A 14,922-nucleotide genomic window follows, 5' to 3' on the forward strand; every position below is an offset into this window, starting at 1 on the left:
AAATAGATAATAAGTTTCCATACCAACCAGAGAAAAAGGTTAAAAAAAAAAGAAAGAGAGAAAATGGACACAACAAATTATAGAGTTGAACACAAACGTCCCCCACAGCAGAATCAAACATTTCTGCTGTGGGTAGGTGTATGTTCCTTTATTAAGTTGGAAGCAATGGGGGAAGGTTACGAACAGCTGTAAGATAACGATTAACTCTTTGTATCCTCGTAACCTAAAAGGGGAAGTTGGAAAACGTAGGTTGCTTGGTTTTTTCCGATGTTTCTTTTAGATTACTTTTCAGTGAAGTTAATTTGGGAAATTGTTACTAGTGCTAGGAATTGGACATTTAAAATAGTGGTGAGAATGGATTGAAATAATTGGAAATAAGTTAATTGATGAAACATGACCAGCTTTTATGGTTTGTTGTTTTATGGTAAACATTCTGGTTGGAGAAGGGTAATGATTGTTTGCTGAGATTTGAAGAATTTGCTGAGATTTGAGGAAGTGACCTAAGGAAGGAATTTTAAGGTAAATGTGTGACAACATGAAAGTGTTAATTATGAATTATATGGCCACAGATAAGTTGGAAAAGTGGGAAAAGCGGAAAGGAAAGGAATTAGATAAACTTAGGCAGTTTAGAAAGAAAGGAGAGAGAGGCAGTTAGGAGATAACAGAAGTAGGAAACGACAGGTGTGAAAGTAATAAAGCAGGTGAAGTCCGTGGAAGATTTAAAAAGAAAGGTGAATGAATTTGCAAGGAGGCTAGAATATTTGAGAAGCAAGAAATTGAGTTTAGAATAAGAAAGAAGGCATACCAGAAAGGATTAAAGTGGGAAGCATAGGGATAAATTGATGAGACTGCTTTAAAAAGAAAAGAGCAGGACAGACACAGATTATCCCTTGGGGCACCCATAAACTGAGAGGGCTAAAAAATACCTCACCCTATATCCCTGATGGGGGAGCAAATGGATTAGGGCTTTGGAGGAGGAGAACGTGGGAGGATTATTGGCTATGGGAGATTTGAAGGCACTGTTGGTGAAAGTGATAGGAACCACTAAACTGACAGAACTACTGAAGATGGCTGGTATAAAAATGCTGTGAACAAGGTGGGATTGTCATTTATTTCCCACCCCCGATTCAGCGATCAGTTGGTCTCTGTGGTCGAGAAATATCGCAAAGATAGGAAAAAGACTTGCAAACCAGCAGGAAGGGCTTAAAAAGAGAGTGAAAAAAGAAAGACAATGTTGCCAATAACAACGGACCTGGTTGAAAAGACTGAAATAAGTGATGAACTGACACAAAGTGAGTCCTATGACAAAACCAAGCAGGGCCAAAGAATTACATGCCAATAATAAATGTCTTTGGGGGAGCGTTTCCTCAAAATGTCCTATCAGGAGGGAAATTAATCTGGATATAAGCCCTAACATGACTGGGGTCCCCAAGGGAGGGAGGGATTTAAAGGAGGATGTCAAGAAAGGCTAGGATGAGGTAGGGTTTTGAATATTAGCCCCATGTTCTAATCAGATGATAAAGGCAGAGTTGGAAGGTGTACCTTTAAAAAGTATTTGATGATGTGGATGTGGATGATTTGTTGGTTTGTTCCACAAGTGGGAAGCAATGTAAGAGAGAAAGAGACATTGTAAGTCTAAACATTTCAGAATGTAGGACCGAGGATGATGACCTTAGGAAAGGCAGGATATAGTTCAGACTAGATTGGAAAATATGTTGAAATTGTGACGTCATTAAGAAAGATAATGAAGGAAGAAGGACAAACAAGCCTAAAGAATGTTTTACAGTTAGAGCTTTTGAATGATGGAGACAAAAAGGTTTTGTTTGTGAATGTTTATTGTTAAAGGGATCATAATAGCAAGTATGTAGGGTTTGAAATGGTGTATAAGGATGAATTAGACTTTAAGGTAATTAAATTAGAAGACTGTAACCTTGCTTAGCTCAGTTGGCAGAAATTAAGGCTTTAAGAGAAGCATGTGACATGAGGGAAAGTGAGAAAGATGAAGTTTATACCGACTAATGCATATGATTATGGAGTTTGTCATATGTTTAGAGCAGTAGGGAAATAGAAAGGCGTTGAGAAAAGCAACGGAGACCAAAAGTTAGCTGTAAAGTTAGACCTGATAAGAGCAATATTGAAGTCAGGGGCACTAGCTGTCATTAAATGTCAAGCACATAAGAAGGGAAATTAAAGTGCCGACGAAGCAGCCAGAACAGCATCTGGAGGACGATAAGCTGTTGTTACATCTAGGGTAAGTTTGAATAGATTTAGGTATGAGCACTGTAGTGTCGTTTATGATTAATAAGGTAATTAAGAGGTTTGGTAGACCTACAGAAATCAGCTTTGACAACAGATTGTTTTCATTTAGGGAGTAGTCAAGTTGGCAATACAGGCCCTTAGAATAAAACACAGATTTGGGTGTGTAACAGGCATGGTGGAAAGAATAAATGGAACATTGAAGGTTAATATAAATAAGATTTGTGTAATTACAAAGTTGAATTGGATCGATGCCCTGCCATTGGCACTGAAGAGATGTTGCATGCAAACTACCGAATAACCCACATAACACCACATGAGATGTTTACTGGCCGACCTATGTAGGTGGCACAATGGAGAGGTCCCTACAATTAGAGATAGAATTTAAGAAGTATATGCAACAGTTAATTATGATATACAAGTCTATTTATGAACAGGTAAAGTAAAAGCTGTTGGAGGTGGACCAGGAGGAAGGACCCTTTAAACCTGGAGACAAGGTGTATGTATGAGATTTCCGAACCACCCACCGATGTTCAGGTAGAAGGTTGATATACCTGGTACCATTTCAATCATTACATGAGGGCTGTCCCGCAGGTAAGAATAGATAATAGCCGTGAGGTAAGTGAACTAGTAGAGTTTCTAATCTATCCTAACTTTGAGTCTTGTAAACCACGACACTATCTCCTCATGCAGCTTGTTCCATACACCCACCACCCTTTGTGTTAAAAAGTTACCCCTCAGATTCCTGTTAAATCACCTTGAACCTCTGTGCTCTGGTCCTCGATTCCCCAACTCTGGGCAAGAGATTCTGTGCATCTACCAGATCTATTCCTCTCATGATTTTATGCACCTCTATAAGATCACCCTCATCTACATGCACTCCAAGGAATAGAGACCCAGCCTACTCAATCTCTCCCTGTAGCTCATACCATCGAGTTCTGGCAACATCTATGTAAATCATCTCTATACCCTTTACAGCTTGACAACATCTTTCCTATAACACGGTGCCCAGAACTGAACACAATATTTTAAATATGGTCTCACCAACGTCTTATACAACTGCAACAAGACCTCTCAATTTCTATACTCAATGCTCTGACTGATGAAGGCCAATGTACCAAAAGCCTTTTTGACCACCTTATCTACCTGCGACTCGACCTTCAAGGAACCATGCACCTGTACTCCTAGATCCCTCTGCTCTACAACACTCCCCAATCATTTACAGTGTAGGTCCTTTCCTTGTTCGACTTTCCAAAATGCAACACCTCACACTTCTCTGTATTAAATTCCATCAACCATTCCTCCGCCCAACTGGCCAATCGATCCAGATCCTGCTGCAATTATTCACAACCATCTTCACTAATCTTGCTAATCTTGCTAATCTTGCTAATCTTGCCCTGCATGTTCTCATCCAAATCATTGATGTAGATGACAAACAGTAACGCGCCCAGCACTGAACCCTGAGGCACACCACTAGTCACAGGCCTCCAATCTGAGAAGCAACCTTCCACCATCACCCTGTGCTTCCTTCCATGGAACCAATTTGCTATCCATTCAGCTATCTCTCCTTGGATCCCATGGGATCTCACCTTCTAGAGCAGCCTACCATGCAGCACCTTGTCGAATGCTTTACTGAAGTCCATGTACACAACATCTACAGCTCTGCCCTCATCAACCTTTTTGGTCACGTCTTCAAAAATCTCAATCAGATTTGTGAGACACGACCTCCCACGTACAAAACCATGCTGACTGTCCCTAATCAGCCCTTGCCCATCCAAATGCCTGTATAACCTATCCCTCAGAATACACTCTAATAACTTTCCAACAGCAGATGTTAAAATCATTTAACTCCTGCACACATGCCCATAACAGCTTGAGATCCTAATGCTGGGTGGCACGGTGCTGCAGCGGGTAGAGCTGCTGCCTCACAACACTGGAGACCCAGGTTCGATCCTGACTACGGGTGCTGTCCGTACAGAGTTTGTACGTTCTCCCCGTGACCAGCGCGGGTTTTCTCCGGGTGCTCCGGTTTCCTCCCACACTCTGAAGACATGCGAGTTTGTGGGTAGATTGGCTTCGGTAAATTGTCACTAGTGTGTGTAGCATAACGCTAGTGTACGGGTTGATCGCTGGTCGGCACGGACTTGTTGGGCCGAAGGGCCTGTTTGTGCACTATCTCTAAACTCTAAAGTGTTATCATTTCGAACCTGCAAAAGAAAGGTGATGATACGATACAATAGAATTTTATGTGTAAGAAGGAACTGCAGATGCTGGTTTACCAGGGGAAGATATAAAGTGCTGGAGTAACTCAGCGGGTCAGGCAGCATCTGTGGAGAACATGGATAGGTGACGTTTCACAGAGTGCTGTCCGAACGTCACCCATTCCTTCTCTGAGTTACTCCAGCACTCCGTGTCCATCACCTTTTTTTTAAATCAAAACATTTATTCAATTATTACAAAATAATAATTACACTACAATAAAACAAGCCAGAACCCAGCACCATAATACAATACACACATATCTCCATAATAACCTACTAAACAACTATGATACAATCCTTATTGAGGATACATTCAACACCCTGCGGAGCCCAGCGGTCCCGGAACTCCCTCAGGGTGCCCGTAGACAGAGCGTATTCCCTCTCTAACCGCACCCGGGCGCGGACGTAACCCCGGAAAAGGGGCAGGCAGCCGGCTCGGGTAGAGCCCTCCACCGCCTGGCGCCGTTACTCACGGATGGCCATCTTCAGCCCTACCCTCTCCCCTACGCACAGGGTGTCCAAAGATGAGGATGGTGGGTGAAAAATGCAGTCAGAAGGCTGGAGCAGCCCCTTTAGATATTGGAACAGGGGCTGCAGCCTCACACACTCCATGTACACGTGGTACACAGACTCTTCCAGTCCGCAACAGTGGCAGGCGGCTGGCGAGTCTGTGAGCCACGAGAAAAACAGGTTGCAGGGAACACCTCAGTGCAGTAGCCTCCACCCCAGGTCCCTGATGTAGAGGGGAGAATCCCTGCGTAGATGGACCCCCACCGGGGCCCCCCTCGCGACCGGAAGGCAACACTGACCGCCACTTGGTGTCTGGACAGTGGACCAGGGCGAGGAAGTGCAGGGTTTGGAGAAGGAACCTGTACAGGACACGCCTCCCTGTGTCTCAGAGGGAGATGAAGGGTGTTGAGGAAAGGCGGCTCAAGTTGTGTGGGACCGGCTCCCGGGATGGATTACGGTGCCTGGGTCCGATGAATACTTCCGGCTGAGCGGGGGTTTGCTCAACCACAAGTACTCCACACGTTTGAGCCCCCCCCCGACACCCGGTGGGGTGGGACAAGGACCGGCTGCTCTCACGCCCGGGCCCTCACCCTCCGCCGGAGGAGGTGGGGCCCGGTCAACAGCAACCAGGTTCCAGACTCTCAACAAGTCCCTGTAGAAGCCGGGCATCCCCATCAGGACCGCACGGCTGATGCCCACCATCGGGATCCGCGTACCTCCTTGTAGGCAGCGGCTCCGTTGGAAAAAGTGCGTCGCCAGCACGTGCCACTTGGGAGGATGCCCTGAGTACAGGTATCTCTGCAAGGTCCTGAGGCGGAGAGCCGCCAACTTGGTCCATGTCCATCACCTTGGTTTCCTTTCAGTCGGATGCCCAGGTTGGGGGGGGGCACTTAGGGTCAGCCCTGCCCCATGACCACGGGTGTGACAGGTTTGTGTCTGTCTAACAGTAATACAGTGTGACCCTCCACAACCAGTGGCCAATGGCAATGTGCATGTACGAGGAGAGGGGACGTACGGACAACAGGCCGATTATTCCTGTGATCGGGGCTACACCTTGACTGGAGAAAGAACCATTAACTGCACCGACACTGGGCACTGGAGCCACCCCGCCCCCAACTGTACAGGTGATAGAAGTATAGTGTGTAATGGCACAGAAACCGGCTCTTCGGCCCATCTGCTGCTCCCGCTCCCCCAAATCCCCTGCCCCCTATCTCCTCTCCCCCCCCCCTTTTTACCTCCCCCTCCTCGCCCCTCTCTCTCTCCCCCTATCTCCCCCTCTCTCCTCTCCCCCTCTCTCTCCTCCCTCTCTCCTCTCCCTCTCTCTCCCCCCTCTCTCTCCCCCCTCCCTCTCTCCCCCCTCTCTCCTCTCCCCCTCTCTCCCCCCTTTCTACCCTCCTCGCCCCTCTCTCCCCCCTCTCTCCTCCCCCTGCCTCTCTCACCCTCCCTCTCTCTCTCCCCACCTCTCTCCCCCCTCTCTCTCTCTCTCCTTCTCTCCCTCTCTCTCCCCCCCTCTCCCTCTCTCTCCCCCCCTCTCCCTCTCTCCCCCCCCCCCCCCCCTCCCTCTCTCTCTCTCCCCCCTCTCCCATCTCTCTCTCCCAGTCCCGGGCTACACCCGGTTTACCAATTGTCCCTGGTACACACAAATGCTGGAGATACTCAGCGGGTGCAGCAGCATCTATGGAGCGAAGGAAATAGGCAACGTTGCGGGTCGAGACCCTTCTTCAGACTCCCTTCTCCCTTACCAATTGTCCCTAGTGTGTGTGGGATAGTGTTAGTGTGCAGGGATCGCTGGTCGGCGCAGACTCCGTGGGACGAAGGGCCTGTTTCTGCGCTGTATCTCTAAACTAAACTAAAGATATCCAGGACACCAGACATGAGTCACTCACTTCTTCATCAGTGTCAGGGGAGAAGGCAGGAGAATGGTGTTGAGAGGGAGTTGACCTTGTGACCCCCGCCCGCATCTACTCTGGAGCAAGAAGAAGTCTGAAGAAGGGTTTCGGCCCGAAACGTCGCCTATTTCCTTCGCTCCATAGATGCTGCTGCACCCGCTGAGTTTCCCCAGCAATTTTGTGTACCTTCTACTCTGGAGCAACTCAGTGGGGTAGGGAGAGGGTCAGGATATGGATGCTGGCCCTTCGGCCCAACAGGTCCATGCCGATCAGCGATCACCCTGTACACTAGTTCTAGCCAACACATGACGAAAACATTTACCGATGCCAATTAACCTTCATATCTGGTAGACACAAAAAGCTGGAGTAACTCAGGGGGACAGCAGCACCTCTGGAGAGAAGGAATAGAAGAGTCTCAACCCTAAACATCACCCATTCCTTCTCTCCATAGACGCTGCCAGTCCCGCTGAGTTACTCCAGCACTTTGTGTCTATCTTCAGTAACGGGGAAATGCTGGATGGGACGGGCTCCCCCCCCCCCCCCATCCCCATCCCCCATGTTTTAAAAGCGATTTCCGACACTCAGACAATGCGGCCCAAGGACACGTTCCTGTGTTGTATTGTTGTTCTGTGTCCATCTCTCTCTCCCTCGCTCCCTCCCCTCCCCTCCTTATCTCTCTCTCTCACCCTTCCCTACTTATCTCTCTCCCTCTCCTCCTCCTCTCTCTCACCCGCCGCCCACTCGTGTCCCCGGTCCCACCCCTGTGGAGGAAGTACAGAATCCCTTGTCGGGGCCGGCGGCTGTAGAGTAGAGCGAGGCAACGACTCCAGCGGACATCATGGAGCGGGTGTTGAGATCGCTGCTGCTGCTGTTGCTGCTGTTGTGCTGGGCTATTGTCCGGAGCGACGGTGAGAACCCAGACCCCCCCCCTCCCTCCCTCCCTCCCTCGGAGCAGCGGGTGGACGGAGCCGCGGGGAAGCGCCTGTGATTTATTTCACGACGGGACTGGGATTAGAGGGAACCGGTGGGTGGTGGCGCGGCTCTGTCACTGTTGGTGGGGGGTGGGTGTGTACGTGGGGCAGGGGGACCGGAGTGTAGAGGTTGGGGGGGGGGAGGGAGAAGGTTCACTCACCGGCGGGGCAGCGACGGGCGGGTCGTCGATCATACGCCTGAACTGCCCCGACCCTCTGCCGTCGCCACCCCCCCCCACCACCACCCCCACCACACACACACACACACACATACACACCGACGACCCTGTAGAGATCACCTGGATGAAAGGAGGCACAAGGAACTGCAGGTGCCGGATTTACCATGGGAAGATATAAAGTGCTGGAGTAACTCAGTGGGTCGGGCAGCATCTGTGGAGAACATGGATAGGTGACGTTTCACAGAGTGCTGGAGTAACTCAGCGCCATCACTGGAGAAAAGGAATACATTCTGCACGTTGTTTGTGCGTTGGGCAGGCCTACATGTGAGAATGGATAAAAGAGTTAAAATGGGAAAGGAGTAGCAACTAATCACATGAGTGTGGGTGAAGTGAATGGGGTGTGTGTGTTTGTGTTTTCTGCAGCTGTAGATTGTGGTGAACCACCAAGACTAGAGAACGGGATCCACACTGGGAACAACAGCTTTCGCCAATGGGTCCATTACAGCTGCAATAAAGGGTAAGCAGTAATTCACCAGCACACCATGTTACAGTACAGACTCTTCACATGGGATTGGCCCTTCATACAACATGGCAGTAGAGGCAGGGACTATCACAACATGTGAAGGACATTTGGACGGGTACATAGATAGGAGAGGGTTGGATGGATTTGGGCTAAATGGGGGCAAATGGGACTAGTGTAGATGGGACATGTTGGTCGGCATGAAAGGGTTGGGCTGAAGGGCCTGTTTCGTGCTGTGTGACTCAGTGAATATATATTTATATAAACGGGACATTTCTGTGTCCACTTGTTTGTTCTTCCAGCTACGAGCTGTTTGGCAGTTCACGGATACTCTGCTCGTACGAGGGATGGACCGAGCTCAACACTCGGTGTCAAAGTGAGTGACCACTGGACATTCCTGTCACTGGGACCGGGGGAGGGGAGGTGGTGACAGATCAAAGGGGGCGAAGCTGAAGGGAAATGTAGAATGGTTCATTGTTAGCTGAGGGGAAGGTGGCAAGGAGGAATACTGCCCCTTTACCACGGGTGTGACAGGTTTGTGTCTCTGTCTTACAGTAATACGGTGTGGCTATCCACAACCAGTGGCCAATGGCGATATGTGGCCGCGAGGAGAGGGGACGTACGGACAACAGACCGATTATTCCTGTGATCGGGGCTACACCTTGACTGGAGAAAGAACCATTAACTGCACCGACACTGGGCACTGGAGCCAACCTGCCCCCAACTGTACAGGTGATATAAGCATAGCGTGTAATGGCACAGAAACCGGCCCTTCGGCCCATCTGGTGCACTTCCCCCCTCCCCCCTCCTCTCCCTGTCCCAGTCCCGGGCTACACCCGTTTGACCAACGACGCGGGCGGTCATGGAGCGGATGTTGCTGCTGTTGTGCGGGACGACGGTGAGACCCCCCCCTCCTCCCCGTTCCCCGCTGTCCAAGTCTGGTCAATGTTGTTTGTTCTTCTCATCATCTACTCTCGCCGGCTGCGCCGTCATGTCCCCCCCCCCGGGGGGAGGGGGGGTGGGGGCGGTTGAGGATCTGGCCCACACACACGGGGAGGGTGCGGTTACAGGGCGGGTGAGATGGGACTGTAAACTCCACATGACCCCCCCCAACCCTCCTGCCCGCTGAAGATAAGCGTTAAAGTGGGGGGGGGGTGTAGGACTTGTCCAAGTGTCACCGCTGCCCACAGTCTGTCTTGGCACAAAGCAGCAATGTCATTCTCACAGCTACATCACAGCTTGCAGGCCTGTACGAACCTTTCCAAAAAGGAGGGTGGTATGACGGGTTTTACAAAAAACTTCATGTGAAATAATGTGCGCGCTGCACACATCACGAGAGCGAAGCGTGAAGTCCCTCGATGCCAGTGTCCAGGGTCCGCTTAAGGGCCCTGGAAGCTCTGGGGTTTTAGATGCTCTCTGATCCATTCTGAGCCTTATTTTGGAGCATTTTTGCACCAAATTTATGACCAATATTTCAGAAATTAACAGGAATCTGAGGTAGATTTTGCACACAAAGGGTGCTGGGTGTATGTAACGAGCTGCCAGAGGAGGTAGTTAAGGCTGGGACTATCCTAATGTTTAAGAGACATTTCGCCACGTACACGGATAGGACAGATTTAGATGGATATGGACCAAACGCGTGTGAGTGGGACTTGTGTAGATGGAACATGTCGGTCGGTGTGGGCAAGTTGGGCTGAAGGGCCTGTTTCCACACTGCATCATTCTATGACTAAAAAGTGAAGAAGAAAAATGCATGGAGATAAGTAGAGCAGATTTGAAAGAGGAGTGAAATGTAAAGGCAGAGAGAGGTTTATGGGTGGAAAGGAACATAGGAAAGGATGGGGGAGAGTCGGCTTGGGCAGATGGGTGAAGGGAAAATAGTCACAAAGTGCTGGAGTAACTCAGCGGGTCAGGCAGCATCGGCGGAGAATATGAATAGGCGACGTTTCACAGAGTGCTGGAGTAACTCAGTGAGTCGGGCAGCATCTGTGGAGAACATGGATACGTGATATGTCACAGAGTGCTGGAGTAACTCAGTGGGTCAGGCAGCATCTCTGGAGAAAAGGTATAGATTATAGTTCGGGTTAAGACCGTTATTCAGTAATATTCATGATGTGACATGCATAGATATTCTTGAATGCTGTCCAAACCATCATGAGCTACTTTGTTACGGTGCTTGCCCTCTCCTATAACGTGTTTACTGCCTTGGGTGATGCAGGACAGGACACAAGCTTTGGGACACGGTGTGAAGCTGTTGCCGTCTGTCCCAGCCTGGTAAAAACCTGGATGGAGTGGATTTGGAGAGGATGTTTCCACTAGTGGGAGAGTCTGGGACCAGTGGCCACAGCCTCAGAATTAAAAGACATTCCTTTAGGAAGGAGATGAGCAGGAATTTCTTAAGTCAGAGTGTGGTGAACTGTGGAATTGATTGCCACAGACGGCTGTGGAGGCCAAGTCAATGGACATTTTTCAGGAGGAGATTGATAGATTCTTGATTGATATGGGTGTCGGAGGTAATGGGGAGAAGGCAGGAGAATGGGTTTGAGAGGGAAAGATAGTCATAGAGTGATACAGTGTGGAAACAGGCCATTCGGCCCAGCATGTCCCATCTGCACTAGACCCACCTGCCAATGTTTGATCCATATCCCTCCGAACCTGTCCTATCCATGTACCTGTCTAACTGTTTCTTAAATGTTGCGATAGTTCCTGCCTCAACTACCTCCTCTGGTAGCTTATTCCATACACCTACCACCCTTTGTGTAAAAAACATACCCCTCAGATTCCTATTAAATCTTTTGCCCTTCACCTTAAACTTATGTCTTCTGCTCCTCGATTCACTGATTCTGGGCAAAAGACTCAAACATATCTATTCAAATCATGATTTTATACACATCTATTAGATCATCCCTCATCCTCCTGTGCTCCATGAAATAGAGTCCCAGCCTCCTCAACCTCTCCCTATAGCTCTGGCCCTCTAGTCCTGGCAACATCCTCATAAATCTTCACTGTACCCTTTCCAGTTTGATGACATCTTTCCTATAACATGGTGCCCAGAACTGAACACAATACTCTGAATGCGGCCTCACCAACTTCTTATGCAACTGCAACATGACCTCCCAACTTCTATACTCAGCCTGACCCGCTGAGTTACTCCAGCACTGTGAAACGTCACAGAACAGGGCAAGATTAGCAAGTTTACTGATGATACAGAAGTGAGTGGTTTTGCAAATAGTGAAGATGGTTGTGAAAGATTGCAGCAGGATCTGGATCAATTAGCCAGGTGGGCAGAGGAATGGTTGATGGTTGCATGGTTCCTTGAAGGTCGAGTCGCAGGTATATCAGGTGGTCAAAAAGTATTTTGGCACTTTGGCCTTCATCAGTCAGAGTATTGAGTATAGAAGTTGGGAGGTCATGTTGCAGTTGTATAAGACGTTGGTGAGACCGCATTTAGAATATTGTGTTCAGTTCTGGACACCATGTTATAGGAAAAATGTCAAACTGAAAAGAGTACAGAGATCCCCATCCTGGATCAGTCCAATCAGGGTTGTGTTGTCCGCAAACTTGAGAAGCTTGACAGAGGAGTCTGTGGAGGTGCAGTCATTGGGTGTGAAGTGGTGATTGGAGTGGGGTGGGTGTACAAGGGCCCAGTCTTTGCAGACTGAGGTCGGGCTGTGAGTGGGTGTGAAGTGTTGGTTGGGGTGGGAAAGGGTCCAGTCTTTTCATACTGGAGTCTTGCCTTAAGTAGGTGTGAAGTGGTGAATGGGAAGGAGAGGGTGCAGGGTTCATTCTTTGCAGACTGGGGTATGGCTGTGTTTGTTGGGGAGGGGGTACCAGGGTTACGTTTCTGATTTTTGAACCTGCAGTAAAACTCATTCAGGTTGTTCGTCAACTGTCCAAAGAGCGGGGGGCTTTCCTCATATATCTGGTGATTTCTTCCATGCCCTTCCAAACTGAAGAAGAGTCATTAGCTGAGAACTTGCTCCTCAACTTCCCAGAGTTCCTTTCCTTGGCAGCTCTGATTACTCTTCTCAGCTCTTTATTGATTAGGCTATCTTTTAACTCTTTAACGATTAGGCTATCGACAACGCATATTTGCCCCCAGCCCACCACCCCCCCCCATCTCAAAATGGAAATGTTACATCTGTATATCATGATCCAATTAAAATGTATATTTATGTCACAAACTATGGAATTCATATTTTTCAATATTGTTATCAAGTAAAAGAAAGCAGTTCCAATTGTTTGATATTATTTGATATTGTTTAATATTATTCAGTGGAGGAGAAAATATAATAGGTCTAAAACCTACCTTAATTTTGCAATCTCACTCAAGGTAATCCCCCTTTCCCTCTCCCCTCCCCCATCTCTCTCTCTCCTCTCCCATCCCCTCTCTCTCTCTCCCTCTCCCCCCTCTCACATCCCCCTCTTTCTTGCGAGGTGGGGGGGGCGAAGATGAAGGTGGTGCGGGCCCAGTGGGCGGGGAGGATGAAGGTGGCGTGGGGCCAGTGGGGGTGGCGGGGGCCCAGCGGGTGTCAGTGGGGGTGGCGTGGGCCCAGCAGGGGCAGCGTGGGCCCAGCGTGGATCAGTGAGGGTGGCGTGGACCCAGCGGGGGTGGCGGCCCAGCGGGGGTCAGCGAGGGTGGTGTGGACCCAGCTGAGGGGAAGGTGACAACGAGGAATACAACAGTAAAACTAATCAGGAGGGCAGTGGAACTAGTCGGAGAACAAGGATGGGGGAGGGATGGAGAGAGAGGGAAAGCAAGGGCTACTTGAAGTTAGAGAAGTCAATGTTCATACCGCTGGGGTGTAAGCTGCCCTAGCGAAATATGAGTTGCTGTTCCCCCGATTTGCGCTGGGCCTCACTCTGACAATGGAGGAGGCCCAGGACAGAAAGGTCAGTGTGGGAATGAGAGGGGAGTTAAAGTGTTTAGCAACCGGGAGATCAGATAGGTTTAGAAAGAATGAGGAAATCTCTGAGCCTGCGCTTGGCCTCGTCAAAAAGCTGGAGTAACTCAGCGCCATCACTGGAGAAAAGGAATAGGTGACGTTTCAAGGAATGCCAAGACCCTTCTTCGGATATTGACTAATCTTCTGGTATTACTTGAGGATGTGACAAGTAAAATGGATGAAGGGGAGCCAGTGGATGTAGTGACTTTCAGAAAGCATTTGATAAGGTCCCGCATGGGAGACTGGTGACTAAAATTAGAGCTCATGGTATTGGGGGTAGGGTGTTGACATGGATAGAAAATTGGTTGGCAGACAGGAAGCCGGCTCTGTGGCGCTGTGAGGCAGCAGCTCTACCCGCTGCGCCACTGAAACTAAAGATATTTAGTTGCTTAGTATTTTTGTTCAACATATACATTTGAACGTTGACTCAAAACAAATTTGAGGGATGAACAGCTGCTGCCAGAGAATAAATGTGATTTAAAATAAAAACATTCCTGATGGTGGAGAGGGTTCTTAAACACTTGACGAAGATTCTCTAAGTTTCGAAATTACAACCAAAAATGTCACTCTGCATTACTATACGTTACTGTGCATTTTACTCTGCATAGAAACAAGCCCTTCGGCCCCACCGAGTCTGCACCGACCATCCATCGCCCCGTTCACACACTTGAAACATAGAAAATTGGTGCAGGAGGAGGCCATTTGGCCCTTCGAGCCAGCACCGCCATTCATTGTGAACATGGCTGATCGTCCCCTATCAATAACCCGTGCCTGCCTTCTCCCCATATCCCTTGACTCCACTAGCCCCTAGAGCTCTATCTAACACTCTCTTAAATCCATCCAGTGACTTGGCCTCCACTGCCCTCTGTGGCAGGGAATTCCATAAATTCACAACTCTCTGGGAGAAAAGTTTTTTCTCACCTCAGCCTTAAATGGTCTCCCCTTTATTCTAAGAATAAAGGGAATTCCTCAAATTCACAACTGTCTGGGTAAAAATGTTTTTTCTCACCTCAGTCTTAAATGGTCTCCCCTTTATTCTAAGACTCGCCCAACATTGCGAACATTTTTCCTGCATCTAGCTTGTCGAGTCCTTTTATAATTTTATATGTTTCTATCAGATGCCCCCTCATAGAAACATAGAAACATAGAAATTAGGTGCAGGAGTAGGCCATTCGGCCCTTCGAGCCTGCACCGCCATTCAATATGATCATGGCTGATCATCCAACTCAGTATCCCGTACCTGCCTTCTCTCCATACCCTCTGATCCCCTTAGCCACAAGGGCCACATCTAACTCCCTCTTAAATATATCCAATGAACTGGCCTCGACTACCCTTTGTGGCAGGGAGTTCCAGAGATTCACCACTCTCTGTGTGAAAAAAGTTCTTCTCA

At 48.7% G+C, this 14,922-nt stretch overlaps 1 protein-coding gene and 1 long non-coding RNA gene across 2 annotated transcripts in view; both read left to right on the forward strand.

Moving 5' to 3' along the window:
- cr1 (complement C3b/C4b receptor 1 (Knops blood group)) overlaps positions 1-14,922 on the forward strand; it is a 791,565-nt gene that overhangs the window by 487,006 nt on the left and 289,637 nt on the right. The window contains exon 24 of the mRNA XM_033042238.1: positions 8,889-8,962. Coding sequence (XP_032898129.1) covers positions 8,889-8,962 — 74 coding nt within the window. The remainder of the gene's footprint in view (positions 1-8,888; positions 8,963-14,922) is intronic.
- On the forward strand, positions 9,042-13,383 carry LOC116987098. The gene is made up of 3 exons (XR_004415642.1): positions 9,042-9,062; positions 11,121-11,125; positions 13,240-13,383. It is a non-coding gene; the product is annotated as an uncharacterized LOC116987098 (long non-coding RNA).

Source organism: Amblyraja radiata, chromosome 24, assembly GCF_010909765.2.
Source record: "Amblyraja radiata isolate CabotCenter1 chromosome 24, sAmbRad1.1.pri, whole genome shotgun sequence".
Classification (NCBI taxonomy): Eukaryota; Metazoa; Chordata; class Chondrichthyes; order Rajiformes; family Rajidae; genus Amblyraja; species Amblyraja radiata.